Source organism: Amblyomma mixtum, chromosome 3 (genome assembly GCF_055824585.1).
Source record: "Amblyomma mixtum isolate Tamu chromosome 3, ASM5582458v1, whole genome shotgun sequence".
NCBI classification, from domain to species: domain Eukaryota; kingdom Metazoa; phylum Arthropoda; class Arachnida; order Ixodida; family Ixodidae; genus Amblyomma; species Amblyomma mixtum.
This window is the reverse complement of record NC_143014.1, coordinates 17,060,822-17,085,999: the sequence shown is the minus strand read 5'-3', so window position 1 is coordinate 17,085,999 and position 25,178 is coordinate 17,060,822. Positions and strand designations below refer to the sequence as shown.

Below are 25,178 nucleotides of genomic sequence, written 5' to 3'. Positions count from 1 at the left end.
CGCTATAGAGAGAAGGGCGGTGTTGTAGTTCCGCATGCATGTGGGCCGATGGGGCTTGCATGCCCGGTATAGCTTGTACCGCAATAGAGAGCTCATAGGAGCTGCACAATTTTCGACGCGGCAGCGTCAGTACTCCCGTGTTGGAAAAAGAAACTGTCTTGAGGTGGCGTTGGCCACCATTTGAAGCTTCGCATTCGGAGCGGCCGCAACAACCAGCCGTTCCGGCAGCCTTAGTGGGCCAGTTAGGTCACGTGACCTTGTGGAGTCATCAAAACCTGTCCACCAGGATTTTGTGCAAACTGACCACGTGGCAAGTGGTAGCTAGGTTAATTTTTGGCCCCGAGTGGTTGCTGGAGAAGAGCAACCTGGGTGGCAACACCTTCCATTGCAGGTAGTGGCATATCGCTTAAGCGCTGCACCACGGCGCGAGGAGTGGCGTGATGACTCCCAGTGATCTATAAATGTAAAGTCGAGAAATTCCAGTTAAGGGTCTCCTCCAGCTTTTTTTTCTACTTCTTTTTTATTCGCGTAACTGTCACTACCACCACTCACTCTGCACAGTACCCCGCGGCGCCGCAATGCTGCCTGCTAACGACCCTTTGCACCTGCGCGTAGATGGGTTTGGCAGATTGTGGTTTTGGACACAAGCTTCACGCGTTTAAGACCTGTGAGCTGCGGCCAGCGAGCTCCGAATTTTTGAAGGAGACTGCAATATTTTTAAAATAGTCGCGTCGAATGCTATTTTTGCTGCTGAGTTGTCTGAGTTTCCTCGGTCAGTAATGTTCAATCGGCTGCTTAGTAGGCTATCTTGAGAAGCATACTCTGAGCCAGTAACATGAGGCACGAGGCTCGCACAGTGTTGGGATTTGAAGGCCCAGGCTCCTTTCCCCTGCACTCCTCAGGAAAGCCGAGCATCAGGCCGGCGGGCCATGGCTTGCACCCATTTGAGAACCCGGTGCATAACTAGGTCACTGGAGTGCTGGAGCGATGACCTATTTGTCAGAGCATCCGACTCGCATTCGGAAGACGCTGTGTGTGATCGGCAGTGCCGCAGGGCACCCATGGGTTTTCTAATGAGTACAAGGCTTTTCCTGGCGTGGTGCTTGGCTATTCTGGGGTGAAATGCCTTAGAAAAGGGTCCAACCGACACTTGGTGGAAATATCTAATTATGTTGCCTCTCTTTACGGAACGGAGGCACGACTATGAGGCCACGTGAATAATCAGTTCTAAAAGGTATTCTCCAATTACAACCGCTCGTGTTCATTTCGGATATCCATGGGTACTAATAACAAGGAAAGTAGATTTTATTTTTGTTCCCCGCAACTTGACATCGCAAGGGAAGGTCACCCTGTCGGTAGACATGTGCTTGTTTGGCGGAGGGTCCTTTCCGTTGCACTGTTAGGCAACGAAAGCAGTGACTACAACAGAATCTTAAAGGCACCGAGTTTCAAGTTTTAATCTAGTTAGCGGCACATTCTGGAAAAAAATACAAGAGCTAGAAAGGCAAGGACGAAAAGACAGGTACACAGCGGCGTGTTCGCCTTCTGCGTGTCTTTTCGTCCTCATATTTGGCATGCTGTTATTTTTTCCACGATTGATGCCAATGTGCGCCGCATACTTTTCTTTCTGGTAATACAAAATACTCTGCAAGTAGTGCTGGTTTTAACAGAATCCTTGCTTTACGCGGCTTCTTGCGCTATATGCGCGCCTCCGTGCTCTGTGTGCAAGCTGCCGCGTTGGATATAGTAGGAGGTAAGTTGTGGCGCCATCTGACGGGATGGCGTGTCCCTACAAAGCGCTCAAGTCATATTTCTCGAGACGACAATTCCCGAAGGCGACGCCGGTGACCCTGTTGTGACCAGGGCGTGGTCGCGCGTGATCTTCTCTGCAGCTCTTTCGAGAAGGAAACCTCCTTGCTACCGTTTACCATCAAGTTGAGGTTTTCAAAGCTGTACCGTTGGTTGCTCGTTTCTGAAGAAAAAGGTGCCGATTACAGAAAAAAGAATTGAATCATCCAGGACATTACCGTCTGAAAAAGTAATCTGTTACTTAAAAATTTACGAGTAAACACCATTTATTACAAGTAATCAATTACTTGTAACACGTTACATGCAACTGTTGTCCAAGAGTCCTCGTTCAGAGCGATAGGACTGTGCGCACCCCAGAAGAATAATGGAAATTGTCTATTTGGCGCCGCGACGTGAACGCATGCTTGAGACTGTGCCGTCCGAAAGGAGGCGCGTAGACAGCAAATGGAGTTATTGTGTGGCTGATCGCTGCTGAGCTTTTCACGTCTGCATGTTTTGAGGCCGCCTTTTCTTTTTATTTTGCTCTTGTGTTTTTTTTTCTTTTTAACGCGCTGGTGAAAAGAACAGACCCCACTATTCGCATACGGGGTAAGCGAACCAGTGAGGATGCGGAATTACTACTTAGCACATGTAGCGGAATGTATTCCGCCAGTTCTCGAAGTTCTGCTCCGCATGACAAATGCTTTGTCTTTTTGCTTGTGTCATATCTCTGAATTTCATCCTCGAGGAAAGGGCATCAACTCTGAGCACGCGTATGTAGTGCCACCATAGTTTCAGATTCAAGTTTTTGTACCCGGTTAGTTCAGCATTTTTCCTTCACTGAAATTCGGCTTCCGCGTCTGCAATCGAAGCCTTCAACTGCATGGTGCTCAACAATACAGTAGAGCGCCACAGGCGCTAAGCCACTGTGGCGAATTCCTCAGGATTCCTTCCAGTCCTCATAAAAGCGCGCTTTTGTTTTTTTTTTTCGCGGCCGATCATAATGCTGTGGAAAAGCTTTGCCGCTTGCTTCAGACATCTTCCTGCGTGCCAAGTAGGATAGTAGAACTGCAGATTGAGCTAGTTGGTGTAGATTCATAATGATAGTTCAACAGCGAAAACACACACAGGCCAAGAAGGATAGCACCGGTACAGCTGTGGTCGTCTCTCCTCGAGAGTCCCAATGTTGCTTTCGACGGCGGCAGCAGCGCTCCCAGGAGCCAGAGCAGCTGTTTTTTAGCCTTTTCCTGATCAATGCCGAAGCAGATGGGGCACTCTAGAATCGCATTTGGAGTCTCACGCGCGACCAGTACCGGGGCCTGTCCTGCTTTGCCGCCTGGGTTTCTTCTCGACAACAACTACTGGAATGCGGACTAACTTGAAACACACCTTCAAGGGAGAGAATAAGAGCTCCGCAATAAAAAAAGAAATTCTTGCCGCTAGACAAGAAGAGACGGGCGCTTTCAAAGTCGCGACTTGCTTCCCCAGGTCCGATTCTCGAGCTCGCCAGAAAGAAAAAAAATTCAGCACCTTCCCTTAGTTCAGTTTTTCTTCCAGCAGTACCAATTACCATGATACACATGTAGACTCCTTGCACTGACGTCCGCATGGCTACCGCGTTGAAAAAGACGGGCGAAGAGCAGACAGGACACCACTGCTGCGAGCAGCAACGTCGCCTCTCGTTCGACGGTGCTCGCCTCAGTGACTTCGTTACAAGCCTCGTACGGACCTTTGGACGGCCGTTTCGCGGCTTGTCCAATGCTTCTTCGTCACGAGCCGTTGGCGCGCGGCATCAGCGCTCAAGCGGCAACGGGCGCGATGAGGCACCGCGCGACGGCCAGCACACTGTTGGGGCGAATAAGGTCACGTGACGGTGCGGCGTACCGAGCGAACAAAAGCGGCCAGCGGCACGAACGCTTTTCTCTGCGGGAGGGAAAGGCGCCTCAAGCAGCGGCCCCTGGCAGCCGGCGCGCGCCTCCCCGGTCATTATCGGCTGAAGGTATGACTGCGCCGCACTTTAAAAGCCAGGCTATAGCAAGAAGGAGACCGCGCACATATGAGCTATTGATTGGCACTCTATCGTTGAATGCATACATTGAAAATGAAATGTACAGCGAGAGCTGCATATGCGACTTTTCTCGAACGAGAGTAGTCGTGGAGATCCTTCCAGGATTATGATTTAGATGCCTCACGGCCAGAAGCATAGGCAGCCACACGGCATGGCATTACAGAAAAACAAACATGGGTGCACCTGGAGGGCTCCGGAATAATTTTGACCTGAATGGTCAAAATTATTCCGTAGAACAAGGCACGAGAGTGGTCGGCCTGGCGAAGCCAGAAGAAGCGCGCTTCCGCGTATAAGAAAAAAAAAAAGCACTCTTGCAGCGGGCACCAGGACCGCATATGCCGTGATGGGCGGCGAAGGGGCAGAGATTTAAAAAAAAAAGACAATTTTGACTCTGGTTGAATTTCGCGACTTACACAACAGGCCTATACGTTGCTATGCCACCCGCCTTAATCAATGAAAGTGGCTGAACATTGCTATACTAAATGAAACCAACGAAACACTGAAACTTCTGTACACGCCAATGCCCAACAGTGTTACACAGTTCAAAAAGCACGCGCGCGCAGAGATAGGCACGCGGTCAGACAAGCGTCGTGCACGTGAGTTAAGCTGTTCGAAGACAGTCGTGTCTGCGAATGCAACGTACAGGGCCTAAAGAAAATGCTGAGCGGGTTTCAGGACAGCCTGAGTCCCGTTCGCATCTGACAAGGCAATGAGAATGCTGCTGAGCGTGTCTGCCGTAGTAAGAGAAAAATAAAAAGCGAGTGCTGAACAGGCACGATGGTTGGGCGATAATGGAGTGGCTACATTGCAGGCCGTTTCTCTCGCATTGGTTGCGTGTAGAGAATAAAGAAAAAAAGGCGCTTTCAGGCTGATTTAACGCCAGTCGGCCCTCCTGCTTCCTGTTCTGAGGGCCACGGAGGGCGAGCTTAGCTGGGCGCCAACCGAAGCAACGCGCGTGGACAGCGCCAGGTGACTGCTACGTGGCACGTTTGAGGCCGAGGCACCGCCTTCTACCCGCGGAGCCAAACTTATATGGACATCCCATACAATTTTCGCTGGTAGTAAAAGTTGATTTCTGGCTCATCGTTTTGCATCAGCAAAATAGGCACTCACTGATGAGAAAATTGCATTTAAAAACGGCATTAAATGACAGTCTTTTCAAAAGAAGCCATATGACCATAGATTCACTTGTCCACTCGCTCATTCCCTGCTGGGTTTATTCCGTCAAAACAGAAAAACAATTCATTCTTTTTCTGGACGCGATGAGAATATTTATTACAACATCAAGGAATTGGTGCGGGGTGCCGAGGGGATGTTTTTCATGCACACAGGGAGGTTCTAAGGGTAACCTCTTGGAATTAATTTTACAACCATTTAGGTCTTAATGAGGAAATACGAAGGAATTTATGTTACTTAGGGAGGTATACTGTACTGTGCTCTCGTCGGAGCCTTTCTTGAACCTGCTGCAGTATGGGAGCCTTGGAGAAACAGCCGAAGTGATACAATGCAAAATGTTCATTACAGTGCACATTGCGCAGTAACTGTACGGTGCACATTACAGTAACGCAGCAAAGTAAGGGGGGTGGCGGAAGAATAAAGCCAAACTGGAGATGTCACCTGAGACGGCCTGCGGAGGAAATGCACGCTACGGCGGCAGGAGGACTATCCATTGCTATGTAGCAGCGGAAGGCATTCGAGGTGCCGGGCCAGTGGCTTGCACTGCACGCACATCAGTCACTTGGTAACACGGACTACCACTGTGGCTATCCCTGAATTCAGCAACCACCACGCCCGCCGAACGCCGCCGCAGGCGCAACCGCCGTCCGAGCGGTCCGAAGAGCTGTTTGAGTAAGTCCGGCAATGCATAAAACGGGCGCCCTGAGGTGCCTGGGAAACGGAGGGGGGCGCACACACCCAGCGGTGCTTGCCAGGACCAACCAGCACGGCAGGACGAGGGATGCAGGTTGTAGAGTTGCGGGCACACAGAGGCAGGGGAAGGAAGCCGAGGGCGAGGCGCTCATCGTGGCGGCCGCGAATTTGAGTAGCAGCGCCGTGGCAACGAGATTGGCCGTCGAAGGAACCGCTGCTAGCACGGCCACGGTGTCCGAGGATGGTCGCCCGCGAAAACGGCTCAGCGGGACTGAAGCAGCGCGCGGACGTTGGCGCCCGGGGAGCACCATGGCTCGCGCGAGCAAGGGGTGCCGCCCGTAGGTAGAAATGCTATGGTGTGCGCCGACGATTCGAACGACATTGCCCATTACGGCCACTCTTGCAGCATGCATCTGAATGCCACATAATACACACAGATTCTTTCTACACTTTTAAGCTGATCGCGCTATTCATGCATTCCAAGGAGCGCTGTTGCCGCCAGCTTTGCAAGCGATACACGTAAAGTGGGGGCTATAGAAACTACCTCCAAGACTACTCCCCTCGCATCATATACTGCGCTTCGCACAAGCATGCGGATCCACCGGTTTCATTTTAATCGGTGCTCAGTGAACACCGTATTTTACATCTCCACAGCACAAACCACAATCGAAAGCATACGGCTGTGCCCGCCGACGCGAGCAGCCATATTTGCACTCCCTGGGTCACAGTCCATGCATTGAGTTTGGGCGATACTAAGAAAGCCACGGCCGTGTCGCCGCGCTCCGTACTGCACGCGCTTTTTGCTAAGTTGTGGCCGCCATTCTCGAAATTGGTTTGCACAACTTGTTTGAGGCCTGTATATTGTCTAAGAACATGGTGTAAACTGAACGTTCTATGTTACATGCTTCCTTTGATTGTTGCAGATACTAATGACAGAAGAAAGTCGGGCGAGTTGGTATATAATTGTGGCGACACCCTCTGCGCACATTTCCGCGCAGCCTCCGCCTTGTTGTCATCCGGCTCAGCGTAACACGGCTACACGCTTGACTGCGTTACCGATAAAACACAGCGCCACCGCGGCGACACCCGAGGCATGCGTGGCCGACGGTGGCTACAAAAACAGGCTGTCCCGCTGGGAAGGAGAGCTTTTTCCTTCCGCTACGAAGACGAACGTAGCGCTGGCATGCTCGTCCGCCGCCACCGCTAATCGAATAAACAGTTGTTACGTTTTTATATTGGGATCCGTCCTTCAGCAGAAACGACATCCCACATATTCATGAATGACAACAGCGCACTAAGCACGGACAAAAGGGAGACTAGACAAAACACTACTACTCTCGCATTTCAGTTCAATACAAAACTAAAGTCAAACCGTAACTGGAGATGCGTAAACAAACAACCAGGTAGGTTTTACAAACCCAGATGATAACAGGGACAACGCTCAGTTAGTGGTTCGTACTCATAAAACGAAGCGCCCTGCATGGTAGCCAGGTCTTCAGATATCGCAAACGTGTTCATAGTCGAACAAGGGACAAAGTAAACTCCTAACAGTTGGTTCACAGGAACTTCAAGCGATTCTTAAGGTGGTGCCCATGGGATTATGATTAATTATTTCTCTTTTTTTTCTTGTCGTTACCAGGTGGGTAATAAAACGCAAAAATAACATTTCCTTCAACTGCCAGCTCATTTAAATTCCTCATGGCTTGTTTAGATTGCTGACCCTGGAAGAACAGGAAGTACTCGATTAAAACTGATATTTTAATTGAACAGTCCAAGACCACGCTAATCTACCAAAGCGAATTCTGTACCAACATGACATAAAAGATAACTCTTCAGCATGGGAATAAAATCAAGTCGTTGTCCGCATATGGCTCCTCAATCGGCGGCGGGTACACAGTCAATAGATGAACCGGCTTAATTTACCAGCAAATGAATAAATGACTACAGAATGGGAATTGAAACAGTATGAGACCCACACAAACCAACATTTCGGACAATCGTGTTCAGTGTGCACCGTGCGCGCTTTTGTGACCGAGTGTGAGAGCACGCCGACAAATAGATCATATTGACTAATGGGGCTTATATGTTATGATTCTTCTGCATCAGACACGCCCTCCTGCGGAAGGCGTACTTTTTCCTCTGAGATCGCCTCAAGTCATACCTGTGCGTAAGATAACTCGGGGACAACATTTGCAGTGTGTTACAGGCAGCGCCAGTTTCTCGCCGAAACCTGCGGAAAGATGCAGCTCAGTTACGCTTGAACGCGTTTTAAAGCATAGGTGTGCATAAGATGAATTAGGAAAGGCCATTTACCGCATGTTCTAGGCACAGTAAGTTTCTGGCCAAACACCGGTTAAAAAGGAAATCAGTTGTACTTGAACGTTGCCTCAAAGCATTCGTATGCATAAGATGAATTGGGAGAGAATCTATACTGCATGATCCAGGTAGCGCCAGTTTCTCGCCAAACACTACGTAAAAATGAAGAACGCCGCCTCAAACCATACCTGTGGATAAGATGAATTGGGAGAGAACATTTGCCGCATACCTCACGCAGCGCCAGCTTCTGGCCAAACAGTAAGGGTGCATCAGATGAATTGGGAAAGGCCATCTGTAGCGTAATTCAGGCAGCGCCAGTTTCTGGCTAACCGCTCCGAGAAAAGTGTTCTCAGTTGCGCTTGGGTGCCGTCTCAAAGCGAACGGGTGCGTAAGAAAATTGGGGAGACGACATCGGCAGCCGGTCTCAGGCCGCGCTAGTTTCCGGCTACCAGCTCCAAAAAAAGTGCTCAGTAGTGCTTGAACGCGGTCCGAAACCGAACGCCCGCGTAAGAGGATTAGAGAGAGGACATCTTCAGTGTGATTCAAGCCGAGCCTGTTTCTGGCTACTAGCTCCGAGAAAAGTGTTCTAAATTTCGCTTGGGTGCCGTCTCAAAGCGAAGGTGTGGGTAAGAAGATTGGGGAGACGATATCGGCAGCGGGTCTCAGGCCGCGCTAGTTTCTGGCTACCAGCTCCGAAAAAAGGGCAGACTAGTGCTTGAACGCGGTCCCAAACCGAACGCGCGCGTAAGAGGATTAGAGAGAGAACATTTCCAGTGTGATTCAAGCCGTGCCTGTTTATGGCTACCAGCTCCGAGAAAAGTGTTCTCAGTTGCGCTTGGGTGCCGTCTCAAAGCGAACGGGTGCGTAAGAAGATTGGGGAGACGACATCGGCAGCGGGTCTCAGGCCGCGCTAGTTTCCGGCTACCAGCTCCGAAAAAAGTGGGCTGAGTTGTGCTTGAACGCGGTCCTAGACCGAACGCGCGCGTAAGAGGATTAAAGAGAGGACATATCCAGTGTGATTCAAGCCGTGCCTGTTTCTGGCTACCAGTTCCGAGAAAAGTGTTCTCACTTGCGCTTGGGTGCCGTCAGAAAGCGAAGGGGTGGGAAAGGAGATTGGGGAGACGACATCGACAGCGGGTCTCAGGCCGCGCTAGTTTCCGGCTACCAGCTCCGAAAAAAGTGGGCTGAGTTGTGCTTGAACGCGGTCCTAGACCGAAAGCCCGCGTAAGAGGATTAGCGAGAGGACATCTCCAGTGTGATTCAAGCCGTGCCTGTTCCTGGCTACCAGTTCCGAGAAAAGTGTACTCAGTGGCGAATCGGTGCCGTCTCAAAGCGAACGGGTGCGTAAGAAGATTGGGGAGACGACGTCGGCAGGGTGTCTCAGGCAGCGCTAGTTTGCGGCTACCAGCTCCGAAAAAAGTGCTGAGTAGTGCTTGAACGCGGTCCCAAACCGAACGCGCGCGTAAGAGGATTAGAGAGAGGACATCTCCAGTGTGATTCAAGCCGAGCCTGTTTCTAGCTACCAGCTCCGAGAAAAGTGTTCTAAATTTTGCTTGGGTGCCGTCTCAAAGCGAAGGTGTGGGTAAGAAGATTGGGGAGACGACATCGGCAGCGGGTCTCAAACCGCGCTAGTTTCCGGCTGCCAGCTCCGTAAAAAGTGCTGAGCAGTGCTTGAACGTCGTCCCAAACCGAACGCGCGCGTAAGAGGATTAGAGAGAGGACATCTCCAGTGTGATTCAAGCCGTGCCTGTTTCTGGCTACCAGCCCTGAGAAAAGTGTTCTCAGTTGCGCTTGGGTGCCGTCTCAAAGCGAACGGGTGCGTAAGAAGATTGGGGAGATGACATGTCTCAGGCCGCGCTAGTTTCCGGCTACCAGCTCAGAAAAAAAGTGCTCAGGAGTGCTTGAACGCGGTCCCAAACCGAACCCGCCCGTAATAGGATTAGAGAGAGGACATCTCCAGTGTGATTCAAGCCGTGCCTGTTTCTGGCTACCAGCCCCGAGAAAAGTGTTCTCAGTTGCGCTTGGGTGCCGTCTCAAAGCGAACGGGTGCGTAAGAAGATTGGGGAGACGACATCGGCAGCGGGTCTCAGGCCGCGCTAGTTTCCGGCTACCAGCTCCGAAAAAAGTGGGCTGAGTTGTGCTTGAACGCGGTCCTAGACCGAACGCGCGCGTAAGAGGATTAGAGAGAGGACATCTCCAGTGTGATTCAAGCCGTGCTTGTTTCTTGCTACCAGTTCCGAGAAAAGTATACTCCGTTGCGCTTCGGTACCGTGTCAAAGTGAACGGGAGCGTAAGAAGATTGGGGAGATGACATCGGCAGCGGGTCTCAGGCCGCGCTAGTTTCCGGCTACCAGCTCAGAAAAACGTGCTCAGTAGTGCTTGATCGCGGTCCCAAACCGAACGCGCGCGTAAGAGGATTAGAGAGAGGACATCTTCAGTGTGATTCAAGCCGTGCCTGTTTCTGGCTACCAGCTCCGAGAAAAGTGTTCTCAGTTGCGCTTGGGTGCCGTCTCAAAGCGAAGGGGGTGAGTAAGATTGGGGAGACGTCATCGGCAGCGGGTCTCAGGCCGTGCCAATTTCCGGCTACCAGCTCTGAAAAAAGTGGGCTGAGTTGTGCTTGAGCGCGGTCCCAGACCGAACGCGCGTGTAAGAGGATTTGGGAGAGGAGATCTTCAGTGTTATTCATGCAGTACCTGTTTCTGGCTGCCGGCTCGGAGAAAAGTGTTCTCAGTTACGCTTGGGTGCCTCCTCAAAGCGAACGGGTGCGTAAGAAGATTGGGGAGACGGCACGTTGAGCGTGTGTCAGGCCGCACCAGTTTCCGGCGACCAGTTCCGAGAAAAGTGTGCTCACTTGTGCCTGGGTGCCGTCTCAAAGCGATCGGGCGCCTAAGAAGATTGGGGAGACGACATCGGCAGCAGGACTCAGGCCGCGCTAGTTTCCGGCTGCCACCTCGTAAACCAGAAAACATCACATGGACATCAGGGAGATGTTTACGCTGGACATTAGGCACCTCCACTACACATCCTTTTAGTACCGTTTAAGAAAAATCTACGTACCTACAGCAATAAAATTGGGGTCCAGTCCGCGGTAGAGTAAGTAGTGCAAACATCCAGGTGGACATTATCCAGATATTTGTGGAAGGTGTAAGTACGCCCAGTCTACGTATTCTAGATGTCTATATAAAGAGAATATGACTTTAGAGAGATCGACAGCCAGGTAAATCTTTTTAAGTGGTTCCAGTCCAACTGGTTTAAGGGACACATTTCCAGTTGTTGCACCCGGAAATATGTTCTTTAAACCAGTTGCCACTGGAACCAGTTGCAATACGAATTGCAGCTGGCACCTGTTACAATTCCAGGTGCAATGAAGACCTACTGCATCCCAGCCACATTCTTCCCTATGGAGGCGTCGGGACGTCCAAGCACTCTAGCTAGCTCAAATACACTTGAGTAAGCGAGTACTTGTCCATGACGGGAGCCCAAAACACTGTAGATGACTTTTGAGTGCGTCAGTGTTTTATTGCGCTCGGCGCTTTCACTGAATCTTGAATCTTCTCGTTCAGCATAATCGTTAGGTTTGCAGCTGCGGTGGCATCAATACTCTTCTGCCGAGCGCAATAAGCCAGAGTTGCTGCAAAAGAAAGCATAATTGTTCACTTTTATAGGTGACGAGAGACTGGCACAGCAACCACAACAAACAAGCCCAATAATTTACGCCATTTTTACCGAAGCAAGTCTATGAAGCGTCATAGGCTGCCCTTGCGGCACTAAAACGCAGTCGTGCTGAGCGTAGTGTGCCGGCACACGCACTTCGGCGCACCATTCGAACGCATGCCTACATTTCGGTAGTAGAGGTCAGTTGCATGCATCACCAGCCTTTGTTTCAATACACAGTGAGTTCGGCAAAACAGCCAAACGAGTGAGTATGAAAATATAACGTGCCGACAAATGCGTTAGAATTTTTTCATTACAAACGTAAAAATAGCATAAAATACACTTCAATGAGTGAACTGAGTACTCATCAGGAAAGGTCACGATTCCAGCCTGTGAAAACAACTTGTAGTCCTAATTCGTACTGACAGGTCCACTTCGCCGAGTAGTAAAAGCAAGCAAACTGCCTTCCTTCGGCTCCATCAAGGAAAGAACTGTTGAACAATCTCGCCACCAATAATAAGCGAATAATTAATTTTCTGTCGATGTTCTTTCTTCAAACACAACGTTCCCATGGAGCACAATAAGAAATCGCTCACGCCGTGCGATCAACCACTCCCGCCATGACTGACCCTAGCTAGTCAGTTGGTTATATTTACTCTATGTAGCTATACTCCGTTTCATACATCAAGTGCAACGCTGTCAAAACTAGCGCTCTTTTTTTGCGCAGCCTGCATCCGTGACAGAAAATAGTGCGTTGCTTGTGGTGAGTGAAAAATAACAAATGCTTTGCCGACAGGCTTCGTGGATAATACATTTGTCATCAGCGCGACAGAAAACGATGTTATTGCGAGCGAATCGGTCAATATCTGTGATTTTGTATTTTGCGTTTGTCGTCTTTTTCCATTTCACGTTTTCGCTGACCGCGCTGGCCGCGGTGTTTACTCTTTCCGTCCGCCTCCCTTTCACTTTTGAGAAAATGGTGTCCAGCTCAGCGGCCACGGCCAGCTCTCCTGTACGCATTTTCCCGAAGGTTCGTGCACGCCAAGCAAGTAATTGCGAATGTGTTCTGCCGCGCCAGGATCCGTTTTCCGGAGAAGTCTGTTCGGGAAGTACTGAGTGCTGTGAGCGAGGACACCGGAGTATCTCCCCGTAGCGTTGCCAAAATCAAGGCGGAGCCTGTGCGTGCCTGTGGCGTCTCTGAAGAAAAGACGCCGCGACGTGAAGATTTCAAGCTTGCGAATAGTCAAGAATGACAGCTTCACAGTCCATGCCATCCATCTGAAAGTGCACAGTATGTACGCGAAGAGGGAAGTCCCAACACTGCGCAGTGTGCTAAAGGCTGGCAATGAGGACGACGACCTGCCGAACTTCAAGAAAACCACATTGTGGAGGTTGATGAAGGACATCGGATTCATATTTCATGAAAGAAAACGGAATCTTGCACTGATCGAGCGAAGAGACATCATTTCCTGGCGTCGCAGGTAGTACCTGCGGGCGATCAAGGAATTCCGAGGACAGGGCAGGTACGGGTCATTCCTTGCTTATTTTCTTACGCAGCACGTTTATACTAGCTCAACATAGAGCTTGATGTTAGCTTTGCAACATCGTAGTCGGAACAGTGAGTGTTGCTTCAGGATAACACATTTAGAACAAATCGTCTTAACCACGTTGCTGTTGCCGACCTTTTGCGTAGTGGTGACGTTTCACAACCAGTTTTGCGCTACGTTTCGGTGGGACACGTGTCATCATGGGTCAGATTAAATCGCTAAATCCCAATTGGTGCGACAAGCAAAAACAGCAAAACTGCCAAAAATGTAGCACTGCAATGGGTAGTGTCATCTCATCGTCACCGTAGGAACGAATGGACACCCACTGTACACTGCCAGTTGCTCCGGTGGGGCGAGTTACTGGTGCTACTGCTGCGAACGTTGCCAATTTTTATTCCCAGTCGCCGCGAGTGAAGAGATTTCAAACATTGCCGAATTAGTCAAGTACCCCATGCAAACACACAGTGAATATAAACTGGCTACCAAATCCCGCCTGGGCGTGAAATATAAGCCCGAACAGGGGAGCAATTAAGCCGAGATAATTCTTTTTCTCGAGTGTCTTTGAGCGGCTGTTTGTGATACAGGGGTCAGTACTGTGTTTGTTGCAGTGCATTGCCTAGTTACATGCTTCAGCGTGTTTGTTTACTTAGAAGCATTGACTCGTGTACTCGGTTGTTTTGTATTTACAGGTGCATCGTCTACCTAGATGAAACCTGGGTCAACGCAGGGCACACAAAAGAATACGACTGGCAGGACCACACTGTAAAGTCATCTCAGGATGCCTTCCTGAAAGGTTTAACAACGGAATTGGCTGCGCCTTCGGGCAAATGGGCCCGTTTGATCCTCGTACATGGTATGAGCAGTGCAGTATTCGTCGAAGATGCTGCTGACTTCTTCAGAGCAAAAAAGGGAAACCACGCTGACTACCACTCTGAGATGGATGGCAACTACTTTGAGAAGTGGTTCACCGACAAGTTTTTGCCAAACATCCCGGCCAATAGCATTGTCGTCATGGACAATGCTCCATATCATAGCGTGGCTCTTGAAAAAGCACCACTGGCTGTTTCCAGAATAAACCATTTCTCGCAAACACTGCGGGGTCAGCATTCTTTATTGTCCTGTCTCATTTATTGTTTGCTCTTTCGAAATATTTTTACCTAGCGTTGTACAACTTTTTCTGCATTCTTACTTGACGCTACCACAGCTTGGAACTCTTTTTACCTGGCTGCAGAAAAATCCTTCCTGAGCAGCTTCTGCTCTTCTAAGAGAGCAGGGAAATCGAGACCAGCTGACTTGCCTCTGTATTGCCTTCATATACATTTGTGCACGATAACAAATCTAACTGTTGAGGCAGTACTATTTTCTCTCACTGTGTGAATCAACACTATGTTCTAAATTTAACAATTAACACGGGAAAACAGGCCATATCGAGGTGGTGTGTGTAAAAATAATTTTATCCGAAAGTTGCAGACAGCCACTTGTTAATCGGGCTACGGCGGAGCACTCACCACTGTGCTAATTAATTAAACCCGACGAATGAACGTCATCTTTCGCACAAACCTCTCGCTTGCATGTAAAAAGTATAGTCACAATGCTGCAGAATCGGGCAGAAAACCGCTACTGGTGACCAAAAGCCGGTGCGAGCCCATTGACAACGAACTTCGGACAGCTCACATTAACGCGGTATGCATCAAATGAACAGATGCATGCAATTCATTTCAGAACACGCCATAATATTCAAGCGATTCTGAACAGAACGAGTTTTCTCATTCAAGTCACGCGAAATTCAACTTGCGATGAAAAAAAAAACGTGCGAAAAAAAAGGTCCACCGTCCGGGATTTGAACCCACGCACCCCCATCGCCTGTCGACTCTCCGGAGCGACGCGTTAGACCACACGGCCACAAAACTTTTTTTTTTTCTTTCATGGTATTTATTTACATGGTTTTGTATACAAAGCATATATATACATATGTGTGTGTGCATATACACACACAAAAACAACTATTTACAGAGCACCTAGGTAGGCGCTAGGTGGCAGAAACATAATAGTAACATATTATAACTAAAAGGCCGGTAAAGATATACAGCGCATCAGGAGAGGAAACCAATCCGGTACAAAGTCCGATTTTTTGTAAATGTCCGTTACCTGCAGCAACATTCGGCTAAAGTGAATTCTGGGCGAAACAACAGGTTCAACGTTGCGATCTTGCATGCGTGTTTTCCAAAGACTATGAAGTCCAATCAGAAGAATCATATCATAAGGATTCGAGTCAGGTTGGGAAACAACAAGGTAGCGCACACTGTAGGAATTTAGGAGAAAATCTTTCTGTAGCGTCCTTTGCAACACATCCCAAAACAAAATCGCGTCTTTTCACTCTATAAAACAATGTTCAATTGTTTCAGGCACATTGCACAAGCGACAGTTTACAGAAGACACAAAAATGTTTTTCCTATCGAGCCACGTCTTGACAGGTAGAGTTTCAGTGTGTAATTTATAGAAAAATGTTTTGGTGCAAGGAGAAATTGGCATTTTACGCACTCGCTTTAAAACATCATGACCCATGAGCCCAACGTAGACGGAACGATACAGTGGGGGCGGGAAGAGCATGGATATCAAATCCCTGTACAGATTTTTGCGCGAAACAGAATATAAGTACTCATTTGAAAACCGAACTGTCAAAAAACGCACGGAGGCATAAACTTCCTGCATAAAGCCTAGTAAACGGGGTCGTTCAGTAAAATTGGAAGAAACTACTAAGTTCGGAAGTAAAGTCATGAAGTTAACCTGCAAGAATGCTCTAATAATCGGAAAGGAACAAGCACGAAAAAAGAAGAAACGGGCAACCAACTGTCTCACATACAGGTGCTCTAGGCCCAGGCCTCCTGCGCAAACAGGCCTGAAAAGGTTATCACGCCGCATGGGCTCAAATTTGGAGGACCAAATAAACGTCGCAAATATACGATGGAAACGCTGTATGTAATGTCTGGCGCAGTGAAGGACCTGGAGTACGCAATAAATTCTTGTTGCCAGAAAGGTGTTGCAAGCCTGGGCTCGACCAAAAATTGAGAGGCGATGCGGTACAAATGTCTGAGCATAACGCTCAACAGCCGGAACTCGCTCTCTCCAGTAATGGGCACTGGATTTGTAGGCATGAAGTGGAACGCCAAGATATTTAGGAGGCACACAAGTCCATTCTATGCCAGCGTACAGAGGTGGAGTTGTGCCCCATGAACCAAACCATAGGCCAGAACTTTTGGAGCGATTCATTTGAGCACCAGAAACGATGCCGAATTGATCTATTGTGGACAACACATTATCAATGCTGGGCTTGTCAACGCAGAAAAATGCAAGGTCGTCAGCATATGCCAGCAATTTGACTTCATTACCCAAAATAGGGAACCCATGGATATTACTGTTACGCAAAACACTCAAACAAAGCGGTTCCAGGTAAAGAGCAAAAAGCAGAGGAGACATCGGACAGCCTTGCTTCACAGAAGAGCGGATTGGCACAGGGTTCGAGAGCTGTCCATTAATGATCAATCGTGTTGAACAGTTGCTGTAGCAAAGCTGCACCCCTTTAAGTACAGTAGAACCCACGTTTGCTCGCTCTAGAAGTGAAAACAGAAATGAATGGCGAACGCGGTCAAATGCTTTCGCAAGGTCAATCTGAAGGAGGGCAAGCTGCTCATGACAGCTGGAGGAATATTCAAGTATTGTCCGCGCAATGTGCACATTACTTTGAATGGAGCGGCCTCTCAAACCGCAAGTCTGGTGAGATCCAATGAGTACCGACATTGCAAATTGCAGGCGATTTGACAAGACTTTAGCAAAAATTTTGTAATCCACATTTGCCAATGTAATGGGCCGATAACCTTCTACGGAGCGCAGTTTTCCTTCATCAGTAGTTTTCGGAATTAGGACTGTGTGGCTTTTTGTAAAAGACTGAGGAAGGGCTCCTATATCCAGCCCCACTGTGAAGACCCGCAGCAGGACAGGAGTGAGAATAGATTTAAAAGCCTTGTAAAATTCGCTTGAAACGCCGTCAGGACCAGGCGTTTTTGAGACAGGTAACTGATCAATTGCATGTTCCACCTCTTCCTGCGTGAAAGAGCCGCTAATAACAGAACAATCATCTTCTGATAAAGGGCTCACTAAGGTGCTGAAATACGCCAAAATTTCCGAATTATGCACATCAGGTGAAGCACTAAACAAGTCTGTGTAATAATCTACAAATACGGTCATCACCTCATTTGTACTGGACACTAGTCTGCCATTGGACATCATCCCCGAAATAAACTTCGCAGTCGCATGACGGCGCTCATCAAGCAAAGCCTGTCGTGTCGGGTGCTCACATTGCAGATCACGCTTGGTACGAGATCGAACACGGGCACCCCGGTAACGTTCTGCATCAAATCGTTGTAACTCACTTTTGATACTAGCTAATTCATCCGTATATAAACCAGGTGCTTCGCATTCCATTTCATACAGATTGTACAAATTTTTCCTGAGTGTCTGCTCCTGATGTTTCCTGTGAAAGGACCGCACGGAACCAATTTCTATAGCTGTAGCACGCACGTCTTGCTTAAACATTTCCCAAGCGGCGAACAACGGCATCTTGCTCGAGAGACAGGATTCCAGTTGCGAGCGGACACGAATTACAAACTCTTCATCATTAATTACTGAAGAGTTCAGCTTCCAAAGCGCCCATTTCGGCCTAAATTTTGAACAAACACTGCCTCCGAGGCGAGCAACCACCATGCAGTGATCAGAGAACGAAACTGGTACAGTCTCACAGACCAATCCTCTGGAGACAAGTGAAAAAGATGCATAAATTCAATCTAGGCGAGCGTGAGAATGGCCCTGAATGCGTGTGAATAAGCGGAAACCAGGACATGAACTTCCGGTATCAATGAGCCCTGCATCTTCCGTAACAACAGACAAAAATTCACCGCTCCTGTCCCTGGGTGTATCAGGACCGGCACGATCAGCTGGGTCGCACACACAATTAAAGTCACCCATTAGCACAACATGCCGGTCACAGTCCAGTAAGCTGGCAATGCATTCAAAAAGAGTAATGCGCTGTGGCACAGTATTAAATGCATAGACATTCATTAGTCGCCATGGCTTTCCATAGAGAAGAAAATCGCAGCATATCAACCGGCCCTCATTATCGACATTATAGGTCAAGCCCGAACAGGGGAGTGTCTTGCGCAGAAACAACCAGCAACCCGCCGACAAGCCCACAGCATGCGTTACGAGAACATTATATTCTGATAAAAAGGGCTGCAGGGCCACCTCAGTATCCTCCTCACTTTCAATTTTCGTCTCCTGGACGGCGATAACATCAAGGTGCCTGCTGCAGAAAAGTCGGCGGAGTTGCACCTGCCTCTGGCGAGACCTAAGGCCACGTACATTCAGTGTTGCGAATACTAACTCTGCGGAATCAGCCATGATGACTGTAACTAGTTATGCCTACAGTTCCCTGTTCTTGTCGGTAGACGGCGATGCCGCCTGAGAACCACCGCCAGGCCTCCTGGACCGCGAACGTCGGCACTGCTCCTTGTGCCTCGACGCGCGACGCCGACGGCGATGAGTGCTGCGCACCGGGTCCTCATCGCCACTCGTTTCGGAAGCACAGGACGCACGGCGCTTCTGAAGCGGCTCGTCTGCGGAACCAGGTTCAGCGTCCGCTGGAAGAAGGCCCTTATCCGGAAGCTGCTGGCCAGCATTGACAGGAGGAAGCGAAGTGTCCGCTGTGCTATCCGTAGTGGCCTCAAGGATGGCCACTGGTTCTCCACCAGCAGCAGAATCCGGCGCCTCACACCGGGGCGGCGCTGCATGGTCATCCGCCGGCTCTTTACACTCCGCGGCAGCACTTTGGGGAACAACCGGTGCACTGACACTCAAAGGCTCAGCTACAACGGCGGCTGGCAAATCCCCAGTCGCGTCAAGTACTTCTGTAGCGTCCATGATGTGCTCCTGTAGAGCGTCGTCAGGGGGCCGCACACGATGCCGCAGCTTGTCAGCATACGTCACGACGCACTCCTCCGCTGTGTGGCCGAAACGCCGGCAGTCGTCACACCGCGGCGTACGACAGTGCCGACGAATGTGGCCAACACGGTTGCAACGTAAACACAGAGGTGGTCTGCCCGGAATTAGAACAAGGCTCTGAACGCCGCACACAGTCAGCTGATGCGGAACATCACTAACCCCGACTCCATCAGCAAGAGACAGGACGACATCACGGCTTAGAGTTCTCATCTGCTCCATGTCTGAGACTTTCCAATTTTCCGCTGAGATAGATGTCACCTTCCCGTACGCCTGAAGTGCCTCACGGATGAAGCAATCTTCCAAGCGCTCGGGAAGCCACAAAAGCTTCAGCTTCACCTCCTTCGGTTCCGGGTCAACAACAACGCAGCGGCGGCTCTTCACCAAGAGATCGCCGCACGACACGAGCTTTTCTTTTGATTGCGCAGATTTGCAAGTCACCATCCAGACGTGAGACATCTGGAATTGTCCGATGGAGCTAATTTCTTTGAGGTCTATGACGTTCCGCAGCGAGTCTCTGAAATCCTGTGCCCTGTACGGGCGTCCGGCAAGATCTGCATGCAGGAAAACGAAGTCGGTCACAAGCTTACCGGTTGGGAGTCGGGGCAGAACGATACGGTAGTCATTACTGCCAGCAAAAGCCTGAGCAGTACCTCGGCCAGAGGCCGATTGAACCTTTTGTGCGGAGAACATCGAGGAACGCGTCCGCTTCGAACAACGTCTTCTTCTTTCTCCCCACGGCCACAAAACTTTCTTTTTCTTTATTTTCAAGATTGACATGAAAACAATAAGACCACTTCAGCTACACTTGAGCTGATACGGGTGAAGTTAAAATTTCTTAAGTTTCACTAGATCATCTAGTAGTGTTACCCACCGGGGTGGGTCACGCTGCGCCTGGTAACATTCCCGCAGATGAACAGCACTTTCAACAAAGTTCTCACGTGTACTACGAGTGTTTATATCCGCATGCCTTACTTGCGTTCGCGTTTTCCACAAGCTGTGGAGGCCAAGAAGCATTAATGAGTGATAGGGTACCTCTTTGCGATCAACTGGTAGAAATCGGATACCATAAGGGTGCAGTGGTAGTTCTTTCTTAATGGTTCTCTGCAGGACATCCCAGAAAAGTATGGCTTCCCAGCAGTCTAGGAAAACATGTTCAATTGTCTCCGGCTGCTTACATAACAGGCAATTTGTTGTCCATGGGACAAAGATTCCTTTTTCATGGAGCCAGGTTTTAACGGGTACTGTATTAGAGTACATTTGAAAAAGAATGTTTTCACTGGCGGCCGGACCGGCATCATTTTCACCCGTTTTAAAATATCCTGCCCTGGGCCTCCACGGTAAGGCGCACGATACAAAGGTGGCGGCAGCATAATATCAACCAAATCCTTATACAGCTTCTTTTTCGGAACGTTATACAGGTATTCTAGTGAAAAACGCACTTCCAACAACCTGAAGGAAAGGACAACCTCACGCAAATATCCGTTTACAGCACCACACATGTTTTCACACGATGACACTATGATTCCGGGGAGCAGCCTTTGCAACCGCATTTGCATAACAGTTCTCAAAAATATGTCATTTTGATCACGAAGGAAAATAAACCGCGACACCACTTGACGCAAAAACAAATGAACCAGTCCAACGCCACCGCTTTTGACTGAAATAAAGAAGTTTGTTCGCCTGGTTTTCTCCCAGGTCGGCGCCCAAAGAAAAACTGCAAACACTCGATGAATTTTTTTAATATTGCTGCGCGACGCACAAAGCAAATTCATCACGTACCATATCTTAGAAATCAAGAGAACATTGCACACAAAGGCACGTGAAAAGATTGACAGCTGCCTTCCTTGCCACGCGTCCGCTTTCTCTCTTGCCTTTAACGTCTCCTCGTTCCAGTGTGTGCTGGGATCGCGATAACTTTTTAGGGGCACCCAAAGGTACCGCGTCGGTAAGTCAGTCCATTGCAGTCGAGAAAAAAAATCTGGTGAAATATCCAATTCCTCATGCCAATATCCTCAGCTTTTTCCCCAGTTTATCTGACATCCAGTTTGGTCGCAGAACTTTTCGACCACATTCGTAGCTTCACGATTGCTGTCTCTGTTTGTGCAAAATACCGCTATGTCGTCCGCGTATGCAAGGTTTTTGACTTCGGCTGCCTGAAGCTTGAATCCAGAAATGCAGTCACTGCTAAGAATGGCCAAGCACAACGGCTCGAGATATACTGCAAAAAGCAGGGGAGAGAGCGGGCATCCTTGTCTCACCGACGAGCGTACTATGAGGCTGTTGGTAAGTTCGCCGTTAACTATAATTCTCGTCGTACAATTTGCGTAAGCCATTTTTACCCCTTCTACTATTACGTTACCCAGGTTGGCATGCTCTAGAATGGAGAAGAGAATGTCATGAGAAACACGGTCGAAAGCTTTTGCTAAATCTAGCTGCATCATAGCTACTTGACTGCCAAGCGCGTCAACGCATTCTAATACGCTTCGTGCAACATGTATATTTGTGGCAATGCTGCGACCTTTGATGCCACAGGTTTGGTGCGGCCCAACTAACTTGGCGATTACACTTTACAATCTGCTGGCTAAAATCTTCATGAACACCTTGTAATCCACATTTGTGAGGCTGATTGGTCTATAGGACCCCACCAACATACGTTTCTGCGTGTCATCAGTCTTGGGAATTAAAACAATGTGGGAGGTAGTAAAAGACAATGGAACATGATTATTTTCATAAGCTTCTGTTTATACTTTGAGCATCAGTTGAGCGACGTAGTGTTTGAATGTTTTGAAGAATATAGCACTCAGCCCATCTGGCCCAGGGGCTTTCCCAGATGGTAGGTCGTCTATTGCTTTTTCTATCTCCTGCAAGGTAATTGGCAGCTCTAGGCGCTGCTTGATTTCATCGTCAAGTGTTGGCATCAATTGAAAGAAGTTTACATGAAAACCTTCTACAGTCTGGCGCTTGTTACTAAAAAGTTCTGTGAAGTGGTCCACAAAGGCGTTCTGAATATCTCCTGGATCGCTGGTAATTGCGTCTCCGTATCTTGACGAGAGCGTAGGCGAGAAGATGCCGCCTGATGGGGGCAATGATGAACCGCCGCCGAAGACATCGGGAGTCAGACGCTCGACGCTACGGCCACGGCCGAACTTTTCGGCCGACACGCGGCAGGCGGGTAAAGCGCCTCCGTAGTTCTAGTGAGACCGTGTTGGTGTGAATGTCAACTCTTTGTCGATCATCTTCAAGATGATCCGGCAGCGGCGATGTGTCTGTGTTCGAAAAAAAAAATCGGGGTTGCTTCTCCGACGTGCTTCCAATCGCCACCGGACGTTTCTTTGGGAAGCCGCATGGTCATGCGGACGATGCGGACAGTCCACCGACGTAAGCCACAGCGACCACGGAGGTAGGAACGCGACGGCCAGAAGCGTGTTTTCTCTCTCTATAACACATGGTATTTAAGCTGGACACACCACTTCGTGTAGCCACACTGAATGTCAGAGGGCTTGGAGCAAGAAGGCGGCAGTACCAGCTTCACCGCCTCCTTTTAGACAATGATTTAGACCTGATAGCAGTCTAAGAGTCTAAGATAGAGTCAGAGGAACATGCCGGCCGCATGGTGGTTCATTTTCAGGCAAATTTTCATGTGTGCGTTTGCCATTCTGTAGGTGCATCTGGTGCATGCCTCTTATTTATTCGCAACACTTTGGGTATAGGCGTGGATTCGGTTTTTTCTTGTGACAGTGGCCGTCTTTTGGTTGTTGATTTCACCTTTTCGAAATTATGTTGGCGTGTTATTTGTGTATATGCTCCGAATGTGGAAAGAGAGCGTCAGAATTTTTTTGAATCCTTGGAGTCATGGTTCAAGTGCGACAAAATTTTGGTTGTTCTTGGGGACTTCAATTGCGTGGGCATGGCTGTTGACAGAGCTAAGTGCAGAAAATTTAGAGATAAGAGTGCTGAAATGCTGACCGCATTTGTTAGTGACTACAGCTTAGAGGATATTGGCAGTGTGTTCTCCACTGGGAGCTGTCCGGAATACACGCACTTTCAGCGCGATAGTCATGCGCGATTGGACAGAGTATATGTGTCAGTCGATCTTGTTCCCTTATGCTCCAGTTATCATGTACAACCAGTGACTTTCAGTGATCATTGTCTTGTGAGTGCCTCTTTTGGAAAAAAGAGCAGGAAAGCACGCTTTAACTGGCACTTGTGGAAACTGAATGCCAAACTTTTGGAGGATGAAGAGTTCGTGATGAAAATTAAGACTGATTTTGAGAACATTCTTATTGCCCAACCACTTTCTTTTGCAATGGAATGGGAAAGATTCAAAGAGCAGGTGAAGATTAAAGCAATAGAAAGGAGCAGTGTGATTAGGTATAAAGAGAAAGAAAAAGAAAGAACCCTGCACGCTGAACTGGAATGCTTGCTGAACATGGAAAGCAGAGCTCCTGGAATGTTCACAAAAGAAATCAGAGATGTGAAATGCGAACTGGAACGCAATGACACAGAAAAATATAAAGCTGTTGTCGTACGTGCAAGGTCCGAAAAATTGTGGGCAGGCGAAACGCCTACAAAGCGAGCGCTCGCGGACGAAAAACGGTACGCTTGCCAGAAAGAAATCAGAAGGACATGACCACAAAACAGCGTGGAGGGATAACCTCTCTTTATTTTTTTCTGCGGACTATTTCCGTAGCCTTCACAGAGTTGCACATGATGTATGAAACGGAGGATAGTACCCTAGCCTCATGCGGAGTGTGCGAAACTCACGCATGTGTGTATCGTCTTTTATAGTTAGTAGTCGGCTTGCTGTGGCACGAAAAAAGAAGTTAATGATTTTTAAATTGTAGCATATTGCTTTTTTCGCACCTGTAATCGCCATGCGCAGTTCGCGCTATTATTGGTAAAATATGATACGAACGTCAACGCAATGGCGGCGTCAACTATTTCCCCGTGCTTTCCACACCGCCGCCGGTCCGCAGCAGTCACGGCATGTCTCGGTAATCACGGTCTCAGCATTAGAACCTCGTTTTGGTGGTTGGGCAATTATAAATAAATAATTATAATGTTGCCCTGCCCGGAACGCCTACGTCACAACGGGTGGAGATAGGAAGAGAGCGGGATTAAAAAAAAGAAGAAAAAATAGCATTGCTATTAACGCGGGCACACGATATGTACGCTGCAGTGCGACCCATGCTAAACTCGCAATGCAGAGTTTTGAGGGAAGCGGCGTTATTCGCCAGGAGAGCGCCTACCGGCATTTTCGCATGCAGTGCACACAGTGCTATCAGACTGATGCTCGCCGACAAGCCAGCTTCAATCTAATTTCACACTACGTTCATTTCTGCGCCTAAGGACTGCTGAGCCACAGCAGTATTTATTTCCTTCTCATCGTCCCTCCAAGCAGTAAACAAACTTCCCATGTGGTTTTTACCGACGACTAGTTCTGCCCGGTTGGCCCTCAATTGGGAATTTTCGCTTCCCACTTGACACACAATTGGAACCACTTACTTCCCAATTGGTCCTCAGTTCCTCCCATTTGGCTCTCAACTGGGAAACGATGTTTCCCAGTTTCCCAACCAAGTTTTCCGATGTTTCCCTGTTTCCAGCAAGGGAAAAACGATGTTTCCCAGTTGCTGCAAAACTGGAGCAATTTGCCTCCCCCTTAGCCCCAACTGCGACCAGTTGTATTCCAACTGAGTTTCAAAGGGGCACAATGTTGGCTTCCAATTGGGTTTTTTTCCTTGACCCATGTCGTCTTTGTAAATTCAACTGTGATGTTATTAACCTAAGTTAAAAACATCATAGTCGAAATATCGGCAGCGCATGTAAGGCAAGACAACCAATTATCATTAGGTTAACAGGCTGGATTCAAAGAGAATGAAAGT

General features: G+C 48.8%; 2 protein-coding genes across 2 annotated transcripts in view; one reads left to right on the top strand and one right to left on the bottom strand.

Annotated features, from left to right (window-relative positions):
- LOC149349327 (uncharacterized) overlaps nt 1-25,178 on the top strand; it is a 221,513-nt gene that overhangs the window by 1,179 nt on the left and 195,156 nt on the right. The window lies entirely within an intron of this gene.
- Nucleotides 18,718-20,006, bottom strand: LOC149349328 (uncharacterized). The gene is made up of 2 exons (XM_089580713.1): nt 19,947-20,006; nt 18,718-19,847 (listed from the first exon to the last, which is right to left on the bottom strand). The coding sequence occupies exons 1-2, from the start codon at nt 19,984-19,986 to the stop codon at nt 18,718-18,720; spliced, it is 1,170 nt and encodes a 389-aa protein (XP_089436839.1). The 5' UTR covers nt 19,987-20,006.